Source organism: Rattus rattus, chromosome 4 (genome assembly GCF_011064425.1).
Source record: "Rattus rattus isolate New Zealand chromosome 4, Rrattus_CSIRO_v1, whole genome shotgun sequence".
Classification (NCBI taxonomy): Eukaryota; Metazoa; Chordata; class Mammalia; order Rodentia; family Muridae; genus Rattus; species Rattus rattus.
In genome coordinates this window covers 98,314,420-98,341,725 of record NC_046157.1, presented here as the reverse complement: position 1 = coordinate 98,341,725, position 27,306 = coordinate 98,314,420, and the positions used below count along the sequence as shown (strand labels likewise).

General features: G+C 44.2%; 1 protein-coding gene across 1 annotated transcript in view; it reads right to left on the bottom strand.

Annotated features, from left to right (window-relative positions):
- Positions 1-16,580, bottom strand: part of Efhc1 (EF-hand domain containing 1) — a 39,521-nt gene extending 22,941 nt beyond the window's left edge. Inside the window, 6 exon segments of the mRNA XM_032899490.1 lie at positions 3,941-4,133; positions 6,268-6,417; positions 7,453-7,740; positions 11,514-11,735; positions 16,434-16,457; positions 16,459-16,580. Coding sequence (XP_032755381.1) covers positions 3,941-4,133; positions 6,268-6,417; positions 7,453-7,740; positions 11,514-11,735; positions 16,434-16,457; positions 16,459-16,497 — 916 coding nt within the window. The 5' untranslated portion in view covers positions 16,498-16,580.
- Positions 16,581-27,306: the final 10,726 nt, after the last annotated feature.

The window sequence follows — 27,306 nt, the reverse complement described above, 5'->3', positions numbered from 1 at the left end:
TCCAAGTCCGGTTTTATCAGTGTTTTTTTGAGAACTAAGGGTTGACTTATTTCCAATCAGCATGGTCTCTGTGGACATTAACCAGAGCCAGTTGGCTCTGTGGGGTACCACATTACATAAGCACAGGGCAGAAATGCAGGGAGCGGAAGCAGGGCGGGACTCTCCTGACTGGTAACTGCTGAGATGGAAAATTAGAAAAAAGACAGAATTTCTGGGAATGATAAGTAAATGCTGACTCAACAACCCTCTCAGTTTTCCAGCAGATCCAATAAAAACATAAAACTGTACACAGCAGCCGGGTGTGATGACACACGCCCTTAATCCCAGCACTGGGAGGAAGATGCAGGTGGATCTCAGTAAGACTGAGGCCAGCCTGGTCTACAAATCCAGTTACAGAACAGCCAGGGCTGTAACACAGAGAAACCCTTTCTTGAACACGCCGCCCTCTCGCAAATCGCACATATTAGTGGGGTGCCATGGGAGGTTTTGATCTGTGTATCTATTGTGTAATGACTAAAATCAGCTTATCAATGTGTTGGTGTTTTATTCCTCTATGGTAAAAGTAGTCAAAATCTTTTGGGTTTCATATTTTGTTTTGTTTTGTTTTGTTTTATCTTGTCCTGTTTGAGGCAGGGCCCTAGTATGTAGCACTGCATTTCCTTGAACTTGTAGTCACAGCCTCCTATGGGCTAGCACAGGCATGGCCCGGCATGGCTGTCCCAGCTTTTAGTAGTATACAGTATATACTTATCTATAGCCACCTATCTCCTCTCCACTTGTCTGTTCCTCTATGTATGTGTGTGTGTGTGTGTGTGTGTGTGTGTGTGTGTGTGTGTGTGTGTGTGATAACTATTCATCCAGGTCTAATTTCTATTCTTAACTGGGTCGCTTGCTGTTTGTCTGTCCTCTTGTTTGGTTTTGCTATTGAGAATTTACCTGTTAGTTCTGCATGTATTTTGGATACTAACCTCCTGCAGAAGTCTAGTTAGCAATTGTGTTTCTATTCTACCTGTTGTCTCTTCGCCCTCTCTTTGTTTTCTTTGTGGGACAGAAACTTTTTAACTTCATAAAGCCCACTTGTACATTTTGGTTTTGGTTTCCCAGGCTTTGGGGATCTTGAAAAATAAAACAAAAGCAAACAACAACAACAACAACAACAACAACAAACCTGACTTTTTCAGTTTCCTAAGTCATTTTCTCCTGTTTGTTTCATGTCTGGCATTTACATCACTCATTTCTCTTGAGTTAATTTTTGTAACTGGAAAAAGAGAGTAACCATTCCCATCTTAGAAAGAGACCTGTAGCTTCTCCTCATCCAGTATAATGCCAGGTTTACCATATGGGATCTATATTTCCTTGAAATACATTCCTTCTAAATATAGTTTGTTTAGTGATTTTATTAAGAACGGATGTTGAATTTATACAGTGCATTTTCTGCAACTCCTGAGATGGTCATGTGGTTTTAATGAGGGACTTGTTTTTGGTCTGTTCATCTTTAAAGATTTTTGAATGATTCCTTCTTGAAAGTTGTGTTGTCTAAAAGTCTGTCCCCCCTCTCTTCTCTTTTATCTAATGTTGTCATATATGTATATTCATAATGATCTGTAGTGAACTTTTAAAAATATTTATTTTCTTTCGGATTATGTGCATATATGTGGAAGTGGTGGGTCCTGGAACTGGGGTTATAGTCAATTGTGAGTCACCCTATGTAGGAACTGAAAACTCAACTCAGGTCCTCTGCTAGATCAGTGCACATTCTCAACTGCTAAGTCTCTCCAGCCTATAGCAAACTTTTTTTTTTCCGATTTTTCCTCTTCATTTTCTTTTTTTTTATTATATGTTTTTATTTTTGAGATTTTTATGCATCTACACAATGAAACAAGATTCTATCCACTCCCCGTTGTCCACCCCCCCCAATTTTCTCTGTTCTCCAACATGTTACTTGCTCAACATCATGTCTTCTCTCTTTCTTTTTGACAATTGACTGAGTCCAATTAGCACTAATGCTAATCATATGTGCATGCATCTGGGGCCATCCCCTAGAGCATGGGAAACCTACCAGTGGAAGAACCTTTTTAAAAAAGAACAATTCTCTCTCATCTAGCAGCTATCAACTCCAACAGCCCACAGTTAGAGGGAGGCATGGAGAGCAGCCCCACAGTCTTTGAAAAACTCAGTCTGACTCAATCCTGTGCAGGTAACCACATCTGCTGTGAGGTTTTGAGTACAATAGCCATGTCATGTCCAGAGAACAGCATTTAACAGCATTCTTTCTTATCCAACAGTTCGTATATTCTTTTTACCTCTTCTTCCACAATGTTTACTGTGTATGAAGGGATATGGAGATGTTCCTCAGAGGACTGAGTACTCAGTTTCTTATTCTTTTTTTTTTTTTCTTGCATCCTATATTTCTTTTTTTTTTTTTTTTTTTTATTAACTTGAGTATTTCTTATATACATTTGTGTTATTCCCTTTCCCGTTTCCGGGCAAACATCCCTTCCCTCTCCCCTTCCTTATGGGTGTTCCCCTCCCACCTCCCCCATTGCCGCCCTCCCCCGATGTCTAGTTCACTGGGGTTCAGTCTTTCAGGACTCAGGGCTTCCCCTTCCACTGGTGCTCTTACTAGGATATTCATTGCTACCTATGAGGTCAGAGTCCAGGGTCAGTCCATTTAGTCTTTTGTTGGCTTAGTCCCTGAAGCTCTGGTTGCTTGGCATATAGCAAACTTTTATATTGCTGTGGTATCTATTGTAATGTCTCCCTTCTTGCTGATGATTCAGAGTTTTCTCTTTTTCCTTAGTCCAGCTACAGGACAGCCAATTTTGTTCATATTTCTTGGAAAAACAAACTATTTTAATGATCCTTTGTATTTTTTCTTTTCATCTGTTTTATTTATTTTTTGCTCTTATTCTCTCTCTTCTCCCTCCCTCCCCCCTAACTTACCGATTGTTTTGCTTCTGGTTTTCTAGTTCTCTGGTATGCATCAATTGCTTATTGAGATCAGCGTGAACCAGAGAGCATGCAAAAACGATTGTCCATCTCCCCAGCTCTCCACTCGGGGTAAAGATAGGTTTAGACACTTCAGACACAGGTCCCAGCTTTCCAATGTTCACCATGGATACTAAGTGGATTTTACTTGAGGCAAATGTTACAGTATCTCATTTGACTTTCTGTTTTTCTGCAGCCTAATGATACTTAAGACCTAACTGTTGACTTTTTGCGTAAAGCCTATTTATTGCTTCTAATTACTATATCAAAACCAAGATATAAAGCTGGGCACGGTGGCACACACCTTCGATCCCAGCACTGGCACAGGAGTGCTGTCTATGCAGTAGGCTCCATTCGAGGCAATGTTACTTAGTAGGATGCTAAGTAACTTACTTGGCTTAGTTAAGAGTCAAAGGTTCCAACGCATACAATGAAATGCAGTTAAGATTGAGTGCTCCGTGGGCCTTGGATGTAGGCCTGATGTGCCAGCCCAGGCAGGAGTAAAAGATCAAGGCCAGGCTGGGATGCAGAGTGAAGGGAAGGTCATCTTGGAAACTTAGGGAGGCCTTGACTAAAAATAAAAAGAGGAGAGAGGGCTGGGATGTAGCTGAGTGTCCAAGTGATTCCCTGGCATGGACTCCCAAGTGTCACCGAGACAAACGTGTGACCCCAACACTAGATGGGTTCAGTCTAAGAGCCTTGCTCTACCCATCTTTAAATGAATTGTCTGCTGCGTGGTTTTGCTTTGATCCGTGTCAAGTCATTTCTACTAGAGAATGAAGGAGGTATGCCTGGTCTAAAAGGCAAATCACAGAAAAACCACTGTTAAAAACGGAAGAACGCACCAACATGTTCATTCATGTTAGTACAAAAGACTAACACCACTGACGACTGGCTCCCTCGAACTCCCCAAACCTCCCTAATAACAGAGGACACGTCTAATCCAACTTACTTCCGTTATCCACCAAAACTTTGGGCATGCGCTGTCGGTTCATGAGGAGTGGGAACGGGTCCCTCCCGTTGTTCCGTTCGTGGACCTCGCGGATCTCCACGGTGTCATCCATGAGGTAGTAATGAATGATGTAGTGGCGACACTCCCCGAACAAGCTGTCCGTGTCGTCCCAGATCGCGTAGAATCGAAGGACCTTTGAGGAGTCCAAAGTGGTGACTTAAGATTCTAAAGCACAGTTTTAACTGCTTTGACAAGTGTCTGTCAGACAATGAAGGGCAGTGGTTAAAACACTTTCTGACAGGAAATTAGAAAAAAAAATCAAGGATACACAAATACCCAAAAAAATCATGTACCACATCTTGCCTTACCAGCCGGAAAGAATAACACAAGGCTTCTAAGTTTCTGCCAAGAAAGGAGAGCTTACTCAGGCCCCGAATATTAGTTTGAGAAAGAGAAGCTGAATTTAGAAAACAAAAACAAAAAAAACAGTGGAGTTTCCTATAAAGGATTTATGCATAGTAGCAAAGATACATGACGAATTATGGATATAGAGCTGGCGTGGAAGGAATTCTCATAATCAGCCTGTCAAAACACACCCACGGGTAATAGGACTGACAGAATCTTCTAATTTAAAGCAACAGCAGAAAGCCAGGTGTGGTGGTGCACGCCTGTAGTCCGAATGCATGGGATGCCGAGGCAGGAAGACTGAGGGTTCAAATCAAGCCTGGGATACATTGCTAACTTGAGGCCAGTCTGGGCTATTTAGTGAAACTTTGTCTCAAAAAAGAAATAAGCAAATTAGTCACTTAATTAATTAATAAAGATTAGGGTGTGGTATATGCCTTTAATCCTAGCATTCCGGTGGCAGAATATCTGTGAATTTGAAGCTGCCACACACCTTCACCCTATATTGAGCTCTGTGCTAGACAGAGCTATGAAGAGAGACCCTTTCTCAACACAGTCAACTAACAAGCCAACTAAACAACAACAAACAAACAAACAAACAAAAAACAAAAACCAGCAGCAAAATCCACAATACTAAGTCCATGCTAACACTGGGTAGAACTTTCTGAAATAAAAAAGTTAAGCTTTCAGGAAGTTACGACAATAACTTCAGAGTAATCACTGTCATTAATTCTCTTCCCTTTATGGGTGAAAGAAGATTCAGATGTGCCTCTCTGCTGAATTGGGGGCTAGAAAGCTGGGCCACAGTCAGAAAGTGCTCAGAGCCTTCTGAATTCTAGCTGACACTAATGAAATATTCAGCAGGGATACATGTGAGGTGGGATTCCCGAAGCATCCACGAGAATATTTTAATTAACTATTTTATTTTAATAACTATGTAGTGTCAGAATAAATATATAACAGCTTTCAACTTTCCCCCAGATTCATGCAAGCCTTCCCAGAAGCTTCTGTGAGATTAACTCACCAGGCAGTACTGTGCAAACTCGTTTTTATGTCAGCTAGAGTCATCAGACAGCTCTGGGAGAGCCTCAGTGGAGAAAATGTCTCCATGAGATCAGGCTGTAGGCAAGCCTGTTAGGTATTTCTTAATTAGTGATTCATTGGGGGAGGGGCCAGCCCATTGTGGGTGGTACCACTCCTGGGCTGGTGGTCCTGGGTTCTATAAGAAAACTGGCTGAGCAAGCCATGAAGAGCAAGCCAGTAAGCAGCACCCCTCCATGGCCTCTGCATCAGTTCCAGCCCCTGGGTTCCAGCCTTGCTTGAGTTCCTGTCCTGACTTCCTCCAGTAATGAACTATGACACGGAAGAGAGGGAAAATAAACCCTGTCTTCCTCAAGTTGCTTTTGGCCCTGATGTTTCACCAGGACAACAGCAACCCTGACTAAGACAGAGAAACGGAAGTGGGGAATTTGAAATGGAAAGAGAAGTAGATGCATGTGGCTCAGGAATTGCTTTACCATGAGAACACGTGGACGGATTTACAAGATGTCAACGGATGCCTTTATATCTGTAATAATAAAGCCGAGGGCCTGCTAGATGGCCCACTAGGTAATGGAGCTTGCTACCAAGCCTGACAACCTGAGTTTAATGCCCAGGACCCACAGGACAGAATGAGAGGACCACTGCCCAGAAGTTGTCCTTTGACTCCAGTAGGAATGGCATACACTTGCACATCCAAAAATTAATAAAATGTAATAAAATGTTTAGTACATTTAAAAAGTAGAGATATAGGCATAGTTTTGGCCCTACATGGAACCACTGTGTGACAATGGTTAAATTATATGCAGGCTATCAAAGCAGTTTTCCCATAAACACATGTCCACATTCAATCAGGAGTGATCCGACTCGATTAGGTGACTTACTTGTTTGTCAAAGGTGAGAAACTGCTTCAGTTGGTCAAAGTCTGATGGGGTGACGTATTTTCGAACAGGTTCTTTTCGGAGTTCAGTGTAAGGGTCCAGAGGCATCTTCTCTGATGGATTTAATTCAATGCCTTGACTTTCCAAAAAATCCTAAAATTTCAGAAATAATGTCAACACCTTTCTGAAGGTTTTAAAAGTCACAAATCATGGTCTGAAAATAAGTGTGATATCATGATATTAACAACTTGTTGACAGATTGGGCATGTATTAGAGATACTATCTCCAGTGACCCAACTGGAGATATACTGTATACACACACACACACACACACACACATTTATACATATATATATATACATACACACATACATATACACACACTTATACATATATATATACATACACACACATACACACATACATATACACACATTTATACATATACATACACACACATACACACATACATATACACACATTTATACACATTTATACATATACATACACACATACATATACACATATACACACATTTATACATATATATACATATATACATACACATATACACATTTATACATATATATACATACACACATATACACACATTTATACATATATACATACATACACACATTCACATTTATACATATATATACATACACACACATTTATACATATATACATACACACACATACATATACACACATTTATACATATATATACATACACACATACACACATTTATACATATATATACATACACACATACACACACATTTATACATATATACATACACACACACATATATATATATTAGGAAGATATCATGCTAAGATAACTAGATATCTTAAATATGAAAAATTCTGGCATTGTTTTAAAACAAGCATCTAAAACCCAAAATTTCACCCAATATATGTTTCCCTTTTGCAAGTTAAGTCAAGTTGAGATGGAATAATGTCCCAAACTTTCTAACTCACTTAAAAATAAATATATAATTATATCTTTAAAAGCTAGAACAAATTTGGCATTGGTTTCCTAATGTTTATACTCTGTATCAAAGAAAGGCACATGTGTGCAGGTTCACACAAACACTGACCTGCTTAGTAACTCACACACAGTCAGAGTGTCCTTCCCCACACACTAGTAAATGGAGTATGCCACCAGCGAGAATACGCTATACCTGAGTGAATCGGTCACAGTCAACAATGCGGAAGGTTTTGCCAAAAATTGTAAGGTTGATTCCACGGTTCAGGTCCTTCCAGTGGTAGTGGTCTCCCACATCATTCTTGGCTAGTCGCTGGCGTTTGACTAGCTTGCCTTGTGGGATCCCAGAGTTCTCCACGACAGGCTCGATGACAGACATGCTGTCATCCTCTAGGTAGTAGTAAATGTTCACCCGGCGGATTCGGTAATGCTCCTCCATTGATATGGGAACATCTTCTTGGAAGTAGGCGCTAAATTTCAGCACCTGTAACACACAACAGACGGTTTGTCATTGTCATCTGGGGGACACCAGTCACTGTCCTTAAAAGAGGAGAATGCAGGAAGAGTGGAGCTAATGTCCCACCATAAACTCATTGGACAGCACCCAAATTATAAAAAAAATGCCCTCACAGTGTTCAGAAGCATTTGTGTTCTACATAGACCAAAGCTTAGGCTTCTGAGGCCCATTCATTCCATGTGAAGTCAGAATAGCTTACTGAGTACAAGTTAAACTGTTATAGAAGCATGTATATTTTGGTGCTTTATTTAGTATTTATGTTCAGAGAGACACAAAGCATTAGAAGGATGTTCTAGGTAGGCAAAAGAGTTTACCCAAACCTCTACTTAAGTAAGGGGTGTGGGACGGAGGGAAATTAAGATCCTTAAATTAAGACACGTGTGTGTGTCTTAATCAGTGAGGACACAAAAGCACAGGTTTTTAAAAGGAGAAAAAAAAATCAAACAAAAATAGCTGTCTACTGCTTAGGAAAACCATAAACGTAAAGGAAGGAAGCCCTTAAAATTCCACAGAGAGCTAAAAATGTAAATAACAGTTTTGAAATAAAAAAGAGATGGAAAACATTTTAAAAATCCAAGAAGACAGACGAAAGGCACTGTTCGGTAGGATATATAAAGGGAAATAAAGGCGGAGAAGGACAAATTTAAAGTAATATATTGCATCCAGTGCAAAGAACCCAAAATGTGAACTCTACCACGGAAGCTCACAGGAAGCAGGGTGTGTTTGAACCGCAGGCTTGTACATATACAAACCATTAAAGCAGAGTTCCTCAGCGAGTCCAACATGGCTACTTTTACAGTGGATTAAAATTAGCATCCGCACTGGTAAAAAAGCTCTTCTGAGGCCATATATGGGCCAAGTTGGGACGGAAACTCTACTGGCCTTTCCTTTCCACATACTTCACTGCTTCTTAGTTGGGGCTGCGGTGGGAGAGGAACCCCTTTGGGAAAAGTGGCCAACGAACACTCGCACCCCCAGACATGTTGGATTTGAGGCACGAGAAAGTTTCAGATATACCTAAACGGGGGCGGCAGGGAGTTGGGGAGGGGGTGGTGGGGCGGACTCTAGACATTGGTGGCAGAAGATGGACGAAGGAACGTGGGAGCAATGGGCAGAGTACAGAGGCAAAGAGAGTGCCAGCCCTTCTCAAGAACTGGTCTGCAAGGGCAAGTGACCACGATGGAACAGTAGAAGGAGCCTGATGGCTGATGGTGAGGTGTGTGTGTGTGTGTGCGCGCGCGCGCGCGCGCATGCGTGCGCGCGCACACGCACAAGAGAAAGAGACAGAGAGACAGGGAGACAGAGAAAGAGAGACAGAGACAGAGACAGAGACAGAGAGCCTGTGTGCAGGTCCCTGTAGAGACCAGAAGAGAGTATCAGATTCCTTGGAATTGGCCTGCCATGGATGCTGGGAACCAGACTCAGATCTAGAACAGCAAGCACTCTTAACAACTGAGCCCTCTCTCCAGCCCCATGTTCAGATTCTGTAAGGACACTGGTATCTTACAAGACATTTATAATACTTCTCTAAGAACCTGACTGTTTGATTCATAAGGCATTACATTCTCACATTCTCTAATTAGTTACAAGTTCACCGACAAGAACCATATTCAGTAAAATCTAAGCATTAAAACACTAAAACACCACAGAAGTAGTTAAGTATGTTTTAGTTTGTCCAATAAATCATTTGGGTTTCTTCAGACATTTGTAAGGCACATAGGAGCTTTTAACTACCAGATAAAGTGCTACAAACCCATAGGCTGTCAGGAGGCAGAGACAGCAAGGTTGCAAGTTCAAGGCTAGCCTGGCTAGCCAGTGAAACCCTGTAATAAAAACACAGCCATATTCTATAAAGTATGCATCTGTCTGACAGTTGATTGGTTTTTGATTCTCTTGGTTTTGTTTTGTTTGTTTGTTTGTTTGTTTTTTATGCCCATGACTGATACCTAGGGAAGCCAGCAGACAATGTCAGAGACCCTGGAAACGGGAGTTAACAGGCACCATGGTTGTGAGCCACCATTTGGGGGTTGAACCTGCATCCTCTAGAAAAGCAGCCAGTGCTCCTAACCACTGAACTCTCTCTCCAGCCTGCCAACTGCTAATTTTCAGTCATTTCCCCTTCTCTTGTTAAAAATAAAGGGTTCTAAGCCTCTATAAGGAAGCAACTGGAATCAATGCTGACACTAAATATATTAATATGGTATCATCTGTCCTGGGTAGGATGAGACCTTGAACACATGTAGAAAGGAAGGAAAAGATTAACACTTTAGATATTCTGTTAAAAGATGTATCTTTTCACTGAATTCTACAGTCAGTTGTACTGGTTCCTGGTGGCTTGCTCTAACCTTCTGAATTTGTAGAGATCACATTGCTTGTCTGAAGATGATGAGAGAAATACTTGGCTTGGCATCTCATTGAATGTAGGGGAGAAAAAGACAAGCATGGAAACTCAGAACCCAAAAGGAGAGAGCAGATCTAGAGGTCCTTGGGGTTGGGTAATGATGGGGGCTCAAAAATGATGAATGAATGAATGAATGAATGAATGAATAATGAATGAATGAGTGAGTAAATAAATAAATAAATGCAGGGGCTACATGTGAAGAACAGCTCCCCCACGTAAGGATCTCCCACTGTCAGAAGCGGCCCATGACTAGGGTCTGGAGTTCAGTGAGGTCAGAGTTGAAAATAAATACTGACAGTTTGTCTGCCCTGAAAAGACAACGGAATCCATAAAAGTCTCCTAAGAAGGGGACTTCATGAATCAGAAAACAACCTTGCAGATGCTTCCTCCAAGGAGGCAGGGAGACCAGAGGAAGAGGAACCAGATAGACAGCAGTGGGAAAGCAGGAGGGACAGCAATCATGTGCAGGATCAAAGTGGGGGAGGGAGGAGTAACTGAATCGAACTGCTGGAACGGGGCAGAGAACAGGCGGGAACACCTGTCTAAACTCAGCAAACAGCATCTCTGTTGTCTCCAGGAAAGGAGTTTGGGGCTCAAGGATGAGATAAAATTCTTTTCCTAAAGGAGGTGTGGGTAAGAGGGGTTTTGTTCTTGTTACTTTGTGACAATGTGAACTTTACTAGAGAAAAATAGCCCTAGGGTGTTTGAAATATAAATAGCACTGATAATAAGAGTAGATGAATGAATGAATGAATGAATGAATGAATGAATGAAAACTTTAAAAACTGACAGAGATGTTCTCATGCTATGTTTCAGTCCATAGAGATTAAGGGCTCAGGGCAGGAGAGATGGCTCAGTGGGTAAGAGCACTGACTGCTCTTCCAGAGGTCCTGAGTTCAATTCCCAGCAACCACATGGTGGCTCACAACCATCTGTAATGGGATCTTATGACCTCTTCTGGTCTTCTGGTGTGTCTGAAGATAGCTACAGTGGACTCATATAAATAAAATAAATAATTATTGAGAGAGAGAGAGATTGATTGATTGATTGATTGATTGATTGATTAAGGGCTCTCTGTTATAGAGTAGGTGGGAAATAAAGCAAAGAACTTGAGACATCCTGAATGTGGGATCTAGAATTCAGGCAACTTTTAACTGTGTTTGGAAAATATTCCAGGGAAAGCCTCCTGCAAGGCTCAGTTCGGATGTCTGTGACTAAAGAACAATTTTCTCTGAACAATTTTCTCGAAGAGTTCTCAGGGAATCCTGGGGTTTACTGGTAACAAGGGGCAAACCTCAGTTCTGAAGTCAAGGGGTGCCCTGGAAATCCCAGATGATACCTTTTTGTCAAAAGCCACATGCGCAGGAACAAACTCTGCTGGTGCGGCCTGCTTGAGTGGGCCATAAGTTAAGATGGGTGCCTTATTGGCCAACTCATCCAGGTCAGCCGCAGACAGTTGGTTGTAGGGAAGCCGGTCTCCACCTATGCCCATGGTTGGACGTCGGACAAATGCATAGCCATTCCTGTAGCCGAGTGTCTGGCTTCTGTGGAATGCTGTTTTCTGAAGGAAAGAAGTATGCCATTAATAACCTTGGGTAAATCTTTAAGTAAAGCAACCAACTTCCTAAACTGCCATAACCTAAACTTGTGCTTTAAAAGTACATTTTTAAAATTATGTGGATGTGTGCCTATGAGTGAAGATGCTCTTGGATCTCCTGGATGAAGAGGTCCAGGTAGCTGTGGGCCACCCATGGTGGGTGCTGGGAATGGAACTTGGGTCCTCTGCAAGAGTCGTTCTTGCTTTTAAACGCTGAGCCATCTCTGAAGCTCCAAATGCTGGCCTTTTGGCACCACGAAACGTACATCAACGTGTTTCACTGCATGAAAAGGCTCTGTATTTTAACCTGAAACGCTCCGGTCAGGAGCAAGGAGGGAAGGAGAAACCATCTAAAGTTAAAACAAAACATCCCTGCTCTGTGATGTCCAACTAGTCTCTACCGTACCACTTCACCTATATTCTAGTTTTTATTTTCGCTAATTTTTTCTTCTTCCCTGGCGGTCACGGACTGTGACCTTAGAAGATCTGCTATCCTGAGGTTCGCCCGTAGCAACAACTCTTCTTATCACATTGACACTGACACGTTCATTCACAGACGTCTTTAAAAAGCAGCTCGCTGGCATATGTGGAAACACCCGGCAACCCTGTTCTTGTGCACTGATTTCTAAAGTACATTCCAGAGTTATGGGAAACAACACTAGGCTTGAAGCTGATCACGATAGTGACAAAGATGTGTGCGTCCAGGATATTAAATGTTGGAAACAATTTAAACAACACAATTACTATGCTGGAATTAAAATGGTTTTAAATGCCATGCAGCAGCCTGGTAAAGTCTCTACAATTTATTAAGACAAAAAAAAAAAAAAAAGAGAGAGAGAGAGAGAGAGAGAGCATCATATAAAATTATACAAATACACTAGAATTATAAGCATACAAACTGGGGTGGGTGAACATCCTGAATTAGGTGTTGCTAGATTATGTTCCTGTTCTGCCATAATACACATCTGTTTGTCATTGGAAATTAATAAAAAATTAGATAAAGAAAACAAAGTTGAAGTTATATTAATTCAGTGGGGGTTTTTATGTTCTTTATGGGGTTGCTTTCTAATTGTATACACGTAATATAGTTTACATATTATGCACGCATGGCTAACAAATAATCAAACTTTATTTTATTAAGAATAGAGGGCCTGGAGAGATGGCTCAGCGGTGAAGAGCACCGACTGCTCTTCCAGAGGTCCTGAGTTCAATTCCCAGCAACCACATGGTGGCTCACAGCCATCTGTAATGGAATCTGATATCTTCTTCTGGTGTGTCTGAAGACAAGCTACAGTGTACTCATATACATTAAATAAATATTTTTAAAAAAAAAGAACAGAAAGATTAATTTGACTAGCTCCCAATTTCCTTGGAAAGCAGACTATGATCCCTCTCATCTACTACCATAAAAGGTTGAGTATTATGGACTATTCTGCTAAAACAGTATGGACCACAGACCTTTCTTTCAGTGTCACAAGTTCTGGGTTACAAGTCAGTTGGCAGAACTGTCCCACGTGCACAAACACAGGACAAGGAATAACATGTACGGAGTTGGGCGATACGATAGCTTCCAGTTCCTCTCTGCTCCCTCTAAAGTCAGGGGCAGTATCATTAGAGGCTGGGAGTACTCCTTGGTGATGGTGCACTTAGAACAGTCAAAGACCTAGGTTCCATTCCCAGCACCGAAACTGGGTAGTGGGGCTGAGGAAGGGGGTGGCTTGGTAGATAAAGGTTACTTAGCACCAAGACTGACCACCTGATTTTGATCCTTGGAACCCACATGGTAGAAGGAAAAAGATCAACTCCCGGAAGTTGTCCTATGAACTCTACACACGGTTCTACGGCAGCCCCTCACCCCCACCCCAAACCATCCCACGCAATATGAAATGAAACCAACATCAGTAAGGTCAGTTCGTTTTCTGAGGTTAAAAGATGTCTCTAGCAGCAGTCAACTGTATCATGGGGCACCCAAGACAAGGCATTCTCGGACCTCCCACTCTTCTTATTCATCGGGGTTCACCTTCTGGACACATTTTCTTCGAAGTTACAACATCCCTATCCTGATGACAACAAGGTTAGCAAGCTCTTCAAATATCAAGGAAGAGTAATTAGCTGACAGTCACTCGGTATACTTCATAGGAAGTGTGTCCAAAGACACTTCATCTTGCCATATAAATAAAGTCTGGCATTTCTATCCTCCACACTTCTACAATCTCACAAATCGACTCCACCCTTTCCTCGTGGGTATCCACCAAGAGCCCTAGTGTTGTTGCCCCGCTCTGATGTGGGGTGCACATGCCTGTGCACACGTGCACACACGACCCACACTCACCCGTAGCAAATGCTTACTCGGATTCTCTACAGCACATGACAATGCCTACAATTTTAAAAATCACGTAACATTTAAAAAGCTCACTGAAACGGAGAGTCTATGGCGCTGGCTAGGCACCGCAGGATAGACTTCTTTGAATCCAGAACTTGAGAAATGGCGGCTGGCGATCGCTGTGAGTCTGAGGACAGGTTAGGTTACACAGCGAACTCCAGGCTGGTCTGGTTCAAAAAGAGAGAGACCCTGCCTCAAGCAAACAAACAACAGGCAGGGATCATGCTTAACGAGTTTGCATCTTTAAAACAAAAATGACCCTGCTACATCTTAATACAAGACTAGAAGAGAGTGGGAACCCAGTCTCTTGCCACACGTGCAACTGAAATTGAAACTGTGTCCCTTAGAAAACAAGGAGATGAGATAATTCCCCTTTAGAAATGTGAAGAAAAATCTAAGAGTCTGAATCATTAAACTCTATGAATGTAAATGATTACTGGCTCGCCTACGGTCATCTCCACCAATCTCAATGCTGACTCTTGAGACTATTTCTAGCACTCTGATAATTTTTTTTAAAAATGCCGAATGCATTTGAGAGTTGGGGTTGGGAGTGTAGCTCGGTTGGAAGCGCGTTTGCCTGGCACCCACAAAGAGCTGTCTTTGGGGGACCCGCCTGTATTTCCACACTCAGGAGCCCAGAGGATCAGTTCCAGATCAGCCCAGACAATACAGTAAGTGGGAAGCCAACCGGGGCTGCTTCAGACCTGGTCTCAAAAGAAATGGATAAATAAATAGTTAACCTATGTTAAGAGGAAACCAAGAACCCAAATTACTGTTGTCACTTGGCTTTGATATGAGGTGTTGTTGTTGTTGTTGTTGTTGTTGGGGTGGTTTGTTCCAAGCATGTGTGTGTGTGTAGGTGTGTGAGTGTATGTGTCTGTCTGCATGTATGTGGGGATACATATGAAAGACCGAAGTTGACATGGGTAGGCTGCATCAGATAAGGGCCAGTCTAGCTAACTGGCCATTCTAGCTATGGTCCTTGCTTGGGTCCATGTGGGTTCTAGCGAACTCTACTCCTCTCATGAGAGGAACAAGTACTTTATCCTCTGAGCCCCTTCCCAGCCTGGCTTATGCTTCCTTTTTCATGTAGCTCTTGTTCTGTCTGTTTTGGATCCGCTAGTCTTTGGAGACAGGGACTAGCTATGTAGCCCAGGCTAGACTCAAAGTAGCCATCTTTATGCCTCGGCTTCCTGAAAGCTGAGATCACGGATGTGCATGACCACTCTGGACTTGTTTTTATTTAATTTCATCTAGACGATGAGTAAAAAAAAAATACAGCCAGGGCAATGAAGTAAAATACAATCTGAATAGGAGCCCTGTGTGTTGGCATGTTTTTAATTCCAAGCATTCTGGAGGCCGAGACAGGTGGTTTTCAAGTTCAAGGCCAGCCTAGGCTGCAGATAAAAGACGCCCCCCCTACACACACACACACACACACACACACACACACAATCTGAAAAGGAATCATGTATGTATATACATACATATATCTTTATATCATATATATCATATATATTAAAACACAGGCTATAGAAAAACACCAAGTGGTCTATGTGGTTAAATGAGGTGGGAGAAATACAAAGAGAGGAGGAAGATGGGAATGTTTTACAGAGAAAAACTACAAGAAAAAAAAAGTTGAGGGGTTGGCACGGTGGGGGTGGGGGGGGGGGGTGGGGGTGGGGGTGGGGGGTGGGGGTGGGTGGGGGTGGTGGGTGGGTGTTTCAATTCTAGAGAAGGCTGAAGCTGGAGAGAAAAGTGACCCTTAACTTAGAGGGTCAGAGACTCGGGAGACCCGTCCGGGAAAGAAGTGCATGGGAAGGGTGCGTACACATCGAGGAAAGGGGGGCTGAAGGGCAGTGATCTTGAGGATTCAGAAGAGGCCAGACAGATCAAGAATGAGGTTGCTGGGGTTGGGGATTCTCAGTGGTAGAAAAGCGCAAGGCCCTAGGTTTCGGGTCCCCAGCTCCGAAAAAAAAAAAAAAAAAAAAAAAAAAAAAAAGAATGAGGTTGCTGGGGAGAGAAGGTAGGAGGATGAAGGCACTAAGTAAGGTTAGAGTGCAGCTGCGGAGAGGCCTGGAGATGGCCGAGGGTAATCGGGCCAGAAGGCAGGTAGATAGGGCAGGAAAATAACAGGGCTGTGAGCCCAGGAGGGTGAGTGGACTACCAAGAGGCCGAGCAAATTCGGCAGAGGCTGGGATGCGTGCGGACGGTGGAGCCTGCAGGATGAAGGAGAACAGACGTGCGCCAAGTGGAGAACCCTTCGGGCTGGCCCTCACCGTGGAGTCCGTAAAGGACGAGCCCAGGGAGTAAGGGCAGGCCGTGCACCAGGTTGGTCACCATCGCTGCCCTGCAGTTGCCGCCACGGTTGCCTTCTGCGCTCAGGTTGCCCTGGCAACAAACAGCACTCGCGGGCCTCTGCTGACTCCAAGGTAACGCCAAACACGCTAGTTGAGGGAGGGGGAAGACGGCGGAGGCGTGGTGGGGGGGGTGGGGGTGGGTGATGGTGGGGAGGGGAGGAGGAGGAGGCCAGGTCTGCGTCTGCGCACAGCACTACTGCCTCTAATAGTCTTAACTGGACGTGGCTAATGGGTGTGACAGAGGCTGCCCCGCCCCTTTCTTTCCCATCCCTTTCCTTTCTCCTCAGCCCCCACTTCCTGGCTCCCAGAGGATCCAATCTAGGAGCTGCAATCTGTAAGGCTGTTCTTAGGCCTTGGCTCGCCCGGTGAGGTCTGGGATTGGACCACGTCCTTTTAGAAGAGTTACAAAGAAGTTCCCTCTCGCTCCAAGTTAGTTCTCCCAAGAGCTCAGGCATCCTTTCTCAACTCTGGGGAAAAAGCTGCTATCCTAGTCCACACACAACGTACCATGGTTGCGCTAAGTACTTCAAACTCATACTTCTTGGGGCTGGAGCTGTGGATTAGATTATAATTGACTACATTTCCGTTGCTCAGACTTGATCAGTGAACTGATTTGGAAGCCCCCATCTCCCCAATCCCCCAATTTCCTGGTCTTCTCTCAGCTGTTTATTCCACCGTAGATTCCTGTAAGTGCGCAGAACTTTACTGGGTAACTGTTGACTGACAAGTGCCTACCTTAGTCCCTACTTCATAGCTATAGCATCAGTGAAACCTAAGAACCACAGAGGAAGAGAGACCGACTCAGAGAAAGAAGCAATTTGGGTGAGTGAAATGTTGTCAGTGTCATGTGTACTAACAAGTATCAAACTTTATGGACAACCTAATTTCCTTTTCCAAAAACAAAACAAAACAAACAAACAAAACAAAAAAAAACAAGAATCCATCAGCATGGAGAAGTTAAAAATAAAACGATGCCCAGAGATTTGGTTCCCTTATGTCTCAAATTTCCCAGGATTCTGGTCTTTATAACGTGTTTTCTGACCTAGGAGTTTAGAGAAATGATAGAGTAGTAAGCCCGAGGGAGAAGACATAGCTTGTTGTCATGGGTCACCAGTTCAAATGGCAGCTGTATTAGTCAGGGCTCCCTGGAAGAAGAGAACTGATAGAATGAATAAACACATATTGATTGATGTTGGTGCTGAAGTAGAGAGAGAAGCTCGCCAAGATGCTAAGTCTTCATTTCCCGAAGGAGCAGAGGGGTTCGGCCTTTTTGGAATAGGCTGACACCCAGCTAACTCACTCCAGTTACTTTATTCAAAAAATATGCAAGGTTGATTGGGGCTGGGAAGGTTCGAGCTACCAAAGGTATCTTGCCCTTGCTGCTCAGGAGAGCAGACAACCCTTTTGACCACGGCTAGCCATAATTGTAAGTAAGGACTCCAGGTCTGCCAGGAGTACCTTAAGACCCAGATTAGTGCAGCTGCAAGTTCTCACGTAGGACCAAGTACAGATTCTCCAGAGCACCCAAACATAGCAAAGGCTTTGCTGAGATATTTTATTTAAAGTCAGACATAAAGGGTTTATTGTACCTATCAACACACACACACACACACACACACACACACACACACACAGGGACACCCTGGATTTTGGCTTACAGGCTGTTGTCCAGCTAGTCCAACAATGGCTGTGTACCATCAGAGGGTCCAAGAATTCAGTAGCTTGCCCAGTCCACAAGGCTGGATGCCTTCAGTATATGCCAGAATCCCAAAGAACTACGCTCTAATGCCAGTGAAGGAAGGGACTTGCTACGGAGAGCAAGCAGGCAGAGAGCCGGCTTCCTTCTTCCAGGTCCTTTACATACGCCGCCAGCAGAAGGTGTGGCCCAGAGTAAAGGTGGATCTTCCCACCTCACAAGGGCGAGTCTTCCCACTGGAAATGATTTAAGTAAGGAAAATCCCTCACAAGTATCCCCAGCCTCTTGGGTTTTAGCGAATTCCACGTAGAGTCAGGTTGACAACCAAAAATAGAACTGTCTGCTTTGCCCTTGTGGCTGCTTATCACAGCAAATCTTCCTGTGGGTTTCACTCGAAGCTTCGGGGTCAGGAAAAGAATACAGTAAGTGACCTCTAAAGTCGTTACTGGAGACTGCTGTACCTACTCACAAAATTGTTTTCTAGTTCTTCTTCCTTTCTACTATTGTTCATTCCTGTCTGCCTCCTCCTCCTCTTCCTCCTCTTTCTCTTCCTCTTCCTCTTCCTCCTCTTCATCTTTCCTTTCCTCTTCCTCCTCCTCTTCCTCCTCCTCTTCCTCCTCCTCCTCCTCCTCCTCTTTCACCTTTTCTTCTTTTGAGACAGCATTTCATTGTGTTCTCCTTGCTGACCTCCTGGAATTCTCTGTGAAGCCCAGCGATTTGTCTGCCTCTGCCTCCTAACCTTGGGATTAAAGGCCTGCATCACCACAGCTAGCCGTGGTGTTTCCTCCTCCTGATAGTCTGCGTTGCATGTCCCTTTTGCCCTAGTGTATACATTAACTTAAGGAACTCACCCTCAGTATTTAATTAAAACCCTCAATGAGTTGATTAGCATCAGGGCAGTGACTGGAAACTTCCAAAGCTCCCGCCGTTGCACCGTACCACAGACTGGGATGGTGACTGAGAGAATTAATCATGGTGAACATCTCAACCCATCAGCCTCCCTCTCCTCAAGGACCTCGATGCTGCCGGTAGCCAGCATCAGTGTTGAGTGACTCACCGTGATAGGCTTAAACTCTGGCAGGTCCACAATCTCTCTACTCATATCTTGTCTCTTAAAGGAAACCCCAGGACACACAAACAAGCTTAGGGGCCTTTCTGGCTGAACAATCTGGCTGCCCTGGATCTGTCTTCCCTGCTGTGTGCAGGGGAGGGAGCTTGTGGGACTGGAAGGGTCAGTCACACCACAGCCTATCACTCAGGAGGAATCTGTTTGTGTTTGAGGAGTGACTTCTGCCTATGTCCTTTTCTTTCAGAGTAAATCCTACCAGTCACATGGTCAACGGAGTGTCTCTTGTTTACTTTTGCACACAGAAGTGCATGAGTAGAGACAACTTCCATGGTCTGTGGCCTTTAAACATTGCTGTCCATTCTGAGAGGGGAAATGCCGGATAGAGTCGCCGCAGTGATTTGAATATGGTCTGTCCGCTGTGGTGCTTATGTTGACATTTAATTACTATGGTAGTAGTGATCATGGTGGTGGTAGAAGGTTTTGTCTTGGAGGTGACCAGATCATGAGGGCAGCTGCCTCCCAAATGGATGGATGCCTTTGTCCGGTGAGTGGGTTGTGACTGGTTATTATAAGAAAGGGTTGTTATGGAGCAAGGTACCTTTTGTTTGCCTCTTCAGCTTTCTAAGGTCTAGTGTGTCCTACATTAACACATAGTAGAGGCAGACACCGCATTCTTAGATTGTCCCAGCCTCCAGAAACTCGGGTCGCAACAGAATTCTCTGTGCCATCTGGTGTGTGCTGGTCCATGCCGAGGACCCCAATACTTTGGAAAGTGCAGCAACTTTGAGGCTGAACTGAGCTATATAGTGAGTCTGTGGAAGAAAAAAAAGGAGGAGGGGGGAGGGGGAAAAGAAAAAGAAGAAGAAGAAGAAGAAGAAGAAGAAGAAGAAGAAGAAGAAGAAGAAGAAGAAGAAGAAGAAGAAGGGGTTGGGGATTTGGCTCAGTGGTAGAGTGCTTGCCTAGGAAGCGCAAGGCCCTGGGAGAAGCTCCGAAAAAAAGAACCAAAAAAAAAAAAAAAAAGAAGAAGAAGAAGAAGGGAAGGGGAAGGGGAAGGGGGGGAGGGGGGAGGGGGAGGGAGGGGGGGAGGAGGTGGGGAGGAGAGGGAGTAAGAGGAGGGGGAGAGAAGGAGGAGGGAGGAGGAGAAGGAGGAGGAGTAAGAGGAGGGGGAGGAGGAAAGAAAAAAGAAGCAAACCAAAAAGGAAACAATCACAAGTAAGATGGAACAACTGTACGAACCAAAGGAAGGGAAGCTGTGGAAGCTGACTTTGGGGCACGACATGACCTCAAATTTGTGAAGGACAGCAGCTTTCATTTAAAAAATATTTTTGCAGGAGACGTACAAAATCAGGCCCGTCAACATTCCATCGTAGACAGAGAAGGAACTCTTAAGGCTAGAAGATGTCTCCCAGGGAACTGGATGGGACGGGGCCTGAAACATCCCCTCTAGGGACTAATTTAATATCCGTCACTTCTTTGACTCTGTGCAGAATTGACTTTATGGTTTCCAGTCCCATGGCCTCCCTACTCTTCAGTTGCTAAATTCCCAGGACAAATCCCAAATGCGCCTGTGTCTCGGCAGTGATTTTGCTATTCTCCTCTTTTCTGCTGGACAAAAATAGCAGGCCTTGACCTCTGGGTGGGGTCGAGAGGGACAGTTGGCCAGTGGCGAGTCCTCAGAGCACCCTCTCCTTATTCCCATTATCCTCATCCTCTGGAGCATCTTTAAAGAGGGCTGGCCTTGCCAAGTGTCAGCTGCCTGTCATCCTAGTACTGGAGGGGAGGCAAGAGGACCACAAAGACCAGGCTACATAGTAAACTCCAGGACACTCAGTGTGCTGGCTGGTCTATGTCACCTTGACACACAACTAGAGTCATCTCAACTGAGAAAAGGCCTCCATAAGATCCAGCTGTACGGTATTTTCTTAGTGATTGATGTGAGGGGGCCCAGCCCATCGCTGGTGATGTCATTCCTAGTCTGGTGGTCCTGGGTTCTATTTAAAAAAAAAAAAGCAGGCTGAGCAAGCCAGAGGGAAGAAGCCAGTAAGAAACACCTCTTCATGGCTTCTGCACCAGCTCCTACCTTTGGGTTTTTGCCCTGTTTGAGTTCCTGTCCTGACTTCCTTCAGTGATAGTCTGTGATGTAGAAGTATAAGCCAAATGAACCCTTTCCTCCCCTACTTGCTTTTGGTCCTGGTGTTTCATCACAGCAACAGTAACTAACTAACTAACTAATTAACTAACTAACTAGGTAACCCTAATTAAGTAACCCTAACTAAGTAACCCTAACTAAGGCACACAGTAAGACTTTGCCTTAAAAATGGGGGGTTGGGAGGTTGCTAGGAGATGGCTCAGTCTGTAAAGTACTTGTCAGGCAACCGTGAGGACCTGCGTTCAAATCTGTGGCACCTATGACCACTAGCAACTAGATAAGAAAATTCCGCCTTCACCTATTGTAAGGTCAAGTGTAAAGTCAAGGGCTCACGGTTAGCTGGGAGTCATTTAATGTTGCCTCCATGGTAACTAGTCAGCTCCTCACTTCTACTCCTGTTGGGATAATGATACCATAGTAACCTATGTAAAGAAAGCTGGGATATCAGAGTCCCAACCTGAGGTCTATAGATAATGACCTCAGACAGGAAGCAAATTGATAGTGTAGCTCAGGCTATCCGCACTGTGGTGGTTTAAATAAGAATGGCCTCCAGAGGCTCAGTGTTTGAATGCTTAATCATTGGCGCTAGTTGAGAAGGATTAGGTGTGACCTTGTCAGAGGAAATGTCTCATTGAGGGTGGGCTATGAGGTTTTAAAAGCCCAAGGCGGGCCCAGTGTCTCTCTCTTCCTCCTGTTGTCTGTGAATCTGAACACAGAACTCTTAGCTGCTTCTCCAGTACCACGTCTGGCTGCTTGCTTTTATAAGAGTTGTCGTGGTCATGGTGTCTCTTCACAGCAGTAGGACACCGGATCAGACATCCGTGTACTCAAAATGTTATTTTTTTTTAACCCGGAGTAATGAGGAACAATATAAGAAACTTTGCCCGATTCAGTTAGGGTTGGAACATGTACTTCTGAATGCAAAAAGAATCAAAAGAAGGGCTGACCTAAAACAGGGTCCCCGCCTCTTGCAGGACCAGAAAAAAAAAAGAGTTGTACTTTAGTTTTGTTTGGCTTAGAAGCATTTTATAATGCTTAAAGATAGGGCTGGTAATGCAGTACGGCTGGGATAAGAACTGATCCCATGAATAAGGATGCCGATACTGTCGTGGCCGGCGGTTTATAGCTATAGTAAGAAAGTTAATTGCACCTAGAATTGATGGCACACCACGTAGATGAAGAGAGAAAATGGCTCAATAGATGCTCTGTTCCGAGCTAGGCTTCCCACTCACGGTTAATATACAGTTCGGCTTGCACCTGCTCCGGTGTTCCCTTCAGGGAGAAGTCAGAAACGCATGTTATTAATTTGAAGGAATGCCGAGCCAGGAGTGCCAATCACTCAAGGTGCCAATCAGTTACTGAAGCCACTGATGACTGTAGATATTACTATGGAACGATTAAAACAAACTCATGAGCTATAATGACAACATTACACATTTCATTAAGTCATCACCTGATAGGCTCCTGATTGATCTAATTCTGCTCATATTAGGTAGTTCCTCCTTTCCCTGCGTGTGCCTCAAAAAGAAGCTATAAAGTCCCTTTATCTTGAGAACAGTTATTCTCATATACCTATGTTCACATAGGTACTGCAGCTGAATAAGCATTAAACTATACGTCTAAGGACAGAGGTTTAGGAGCTCAAGGAACCGTTGGCCAGTACTGTTTCCTAGCTGAATATTTTTTACCTTAATCTACTCACAGCTATGAAAATGAAGACTTTCCTCCACTTAGCACTGGGGAGATATTGAAGCTTTTGCTTCATCAATGACTCTGGAGTAATAAAGCTTTCAACTGTGCACACACGATGATAATAATGTCATCGAATATAGTTTGGGCTTCCAAATATGGGCTGGGAAATGTTGGCTTTAAAACAGCAGGGAATCCCACGTACTGTAAGTCTTGAAATTGGGAGGCTGAGGGAGGAGGATGACAAGTTTACTATACTGAGCTGTATAGTGAGTTCAAGGCTAGCCTGGGGAACTATAGGGAATGGAGATGCCCTTCCATAAACTCAGGGCTGGGATGTAGCTCAGTGACAGAGAGCTTGCCTCGCATGTACAGACCTCTGCGTTCATTCCCAGGACTACAGGATCCCTGCTCAGTGTCCTGCCACAAGTGCACAGGGAGTGGCTTTGATGGCATCAGGACGGCTGTAGCCATAGTCTTACCCTAACTGGGTGATAAAGATCATGAAGTGTTTGTATAAACTGAAGCCAAGTGCCTTCTCGGGTCTTCTGTTCCCCGCATCTAGAATACGATGGAAGGTAATTCTCACTAATTGGTCTTGAGTTACAGAACTGTCTTGGTTTCTTTTTCTGTTACTGTGATCTAAAAAACAAAGCAAACACTCTGAAAAGAAGCAACTTAAGGGAAAAGGTTTAGGTCCAAGGTAGAGCCCATCACAGGCAGGGAAGAAAGCAAGAGTGTCAAGGTGTTGGTCACCTCACACCCACAATCAGGAAGCAGAGAGGGCGTGATCATGATGGTGCTCAACCCCGTGTCCATCTACATAGTCCAGTGTCCAAGGCAAGCAAGGAGCCAACCACAGCGGGCAGGTTTTCCCACCCCAAATACGATAGACTAATGCCTATGGCATGCCCTAGGGGCCATCTCCCAGGTGAGTCTAGATGTTGTCAAGTTAGTAATTAACACTAGACATCACGGGGAGAGTGTAGGAAATTGCAGTCACTCAAACCAGTGACTTATTTATGGTTTGTATATATGTGAGTGTGGAGGTACTATTTCTGTGTCATTCAGAAGACAACGCAAGGTAATTGGTCTTCCACCATGTGGAATGGACTCCACATTGGACACTAGAAGTTGGACTCAGGTCCTTGGGTTTGGTAGCAAGCCACTCTCGCCAGCCCCCAAACCAATGGCTGTGTCTGTATCTGTATCTGTATCTGTATCTGTATCTGTATCTGCATATATCACACTGTATTTTATATATCACATATACGAATATATTATAGTTTCACATTATGTCAGATTCCTATAATCCTACTAGTTTCTACAAGCCAAGGATAGCTTAGACCACATAGGAAATTCTAGGCCAATCCAGGTCCCAGATGGCCAGTCATCCGGTCTCTGAATCAGTACAAAAGTAAACAAACAGACGTAGATTAAAAAACAAACAAACAGGGGTTGGGGATTTAGCTCAGTGGTAGAGCGCTTGCCTAGGAAGCGCAAGGCCCTGGGTTCGGTCCCCAGCTCCGGAAAAAAAGAACCAAAAACAAACAAACAAACAAACAAACAAACAAACAAACAAGAAATCTCCATCCTTTAAAAATAAACAAGGAAGCATCTTGGGGGGGCCGGAAGTGCCTGATTGGTTTCAAAATCCTATGCAAACAGGCAAGGATGGGATGGGGCATAAATGAAATCAGGTTGTCTACAAGTGGATAACTGTCCACTTGATTACTTAAGGATTCGTTATACAGTTCTGTCTGGTTTTGTCTTTGTTGGAGGTTTCTCCATAACGGAGGAGCTGGAAGAGGAGAGGAGTAGGGGAGAAGGAAGAAGGGGGGATGGGGAAGGGGAAGAGAAGGAAGGCGTATGGTCAACCGCCGAACAAGCCTGGAGAAGTAAAGATCTGATTCTGAGCCAGGCAATGGCAGCGCTCGCCTTTAAGGCCAGCACTTGGAAGGCAGGGGCAGGTGGAGCACTGCGACTTTGAGCAGAGGGAGCTCCAGGACAACCAAAGGTACACATCGAGACCAAACCAAACCAACACTATATTCTGCCACTCGCTTGCCAGTTCTGTGACCCATTGGAAACTTGTTAACCTCGCCCTAGTTGCAAAATGGGATAATAATGGCCAATGATAATAGCTGTACTAATAAAAATCCTAAAGTCGCTGAGAGCATGGAATGAGTTAGCACACGTCAGCCCTCCCGGAAGTTACTGGCATCCTGTAAGTGCGATGACTGTGGTAGTAACCTTTGTCTGGTTGAGAATTCCGAATGGATAGTTTGAAGGGTGGCTGGGGACTGGGAAATCTATGGGTGATAAAATTAAGGCACCACTAAAAAGAACGGGGATGGGGCCTCATAAAAAAAAGTATTTATTTTTCTGTGTATGGGTTTTTGCTTCCGGGGATGTCTGCGCGCTTGAGTGAACAGTTCCTGAGAACGCCAGAAGAGGGCGCCAGATCCCTCGGAACTGGAGTTACAGGTGATTAGGAGCCAGCCACGTGGGTGCATTGAGTGCTATCTGTACTGTCATTTGTGGTTAGTTCCCTATCTGGGGCAAGCAGACATTTATTCACAACTTCTCATGAATAGTGTCACATGATAGTGTGGGCGTGTGCTCCTTCACACACACACACACACACACACACACACACACACACACACACACACACACACACACACACAGCTGGCATGCTCAGGCATGTGAAAACCAGAGGGCAACCTCAGAGATCCCTCAAGAGCTGTCTACTTCATTTTGAAACAGGATCCCTCTGTGGTTTGGAGATTGCTAACTAAGCTGACTAGCCAGGGAGCCCAGGGGTCCTCCTGTCTCTACCACCTCCCTCTCCTCCCTCCCCCACCTCCATGCCCTGCACTAGGATTACAAGTGTGCAACATGATGCCCGTTTATTTAAAAAAAAAAAAAAAAGCATGGGTTCTGGGGATTGAATTCAGGTCTTTGGGCTTGCACAGTAAAGTATGCCTTTAGCATACTTTTTGTGGGACGTGTAAAAGGCACGGTGAGGATAACAAAGGGTGGGTAAGCAGGCCTGCCAGTGGTTTCGGAACCCTGCCCCAATGCCTAGGAGAGTCTGTGATCTCGGGGACTAGGGAAGAAATTTAGAAGAAAACAAAAGAAGTTACTCAAGATACAGCAGAACTCCCTCTCTACCTCTGTGTCTCTGAGGGGCGAAGCGCATGTCATTCCACACTGGTGGAGAGAAAGCCTTTCCAAATGCAGGGGTGTCCTGCTCTGGAAAGAGATGATTGGGAGTCCAGAGAGAGGACGCTGGCCTTTATACAGAACCCACAGCATCCTGCTCACTGTGAAACGGTGGGAGCGACTGCTAACGGCCAAGCTGTGTTATTATCCGTATATCAGAACCGGATTCCAAGAGACAGTCCATGGAACGTATGACAGATTTCCTTCACTGTCTTTGAGAAAAAGAAGTTGGCTCAGCCTGGAATAGTGCTCAAATTTACACGAACGGGGTGCCCTCTACAGCATCGTGCCTCCTGAAGACGGATGGAGAGATCATTTGAAGCCAGTCATTGGTTCTTAAAGCAGGTTTCTGGTCTAGAGAGCCTTTCTGGGGATTATAGCTGAATCCTGGCGCTGAACGTGTATGGGATTTCGTCTCTGGTATCAGCCAGCCCAGCAGTGGAAAAGTGCGTGCAGAAATGCAGAGAAGTGCACGCAGAGGTTTGTTTTTACTTACCGAGGGATGTGGGGGCAATCTGCATCATACCCTTCTCTCGATTCAAAAGCTTTTCTAGTTCACATGATGATGTGGGGGAACATTTTTTTCTATGCTCTCTTGATTCTGAAGGGGAGGAGTGGGAACTTTGGATCCAAAGACCTGAGTTTCTGTGAGATTCCGTTACCAAACCAGGTAGTCCTGTGTTAACGTGAGTGATTTATGCCTCAGTGCCTTATTGTACGGTAGGGGCAATAAAAATGGAAACTACTAACAGGCTTGTTATTGGGGGACGTGGGAAGGGATTGAGAGAAAAAAAACCCAGGGTCAGTCAAGTATCATATAAGCTTTTAGTTATTTATAGACCCTGCTGACGATGTGTCATTCCACGTCTGCCCAGAAAATTACCCGGAGTACAGTGCAAATGTTAACAGAATGAGGAAATGTTTGAAGTCTTTCTAGGAAGTGGAACCTAGCAACCTGGGT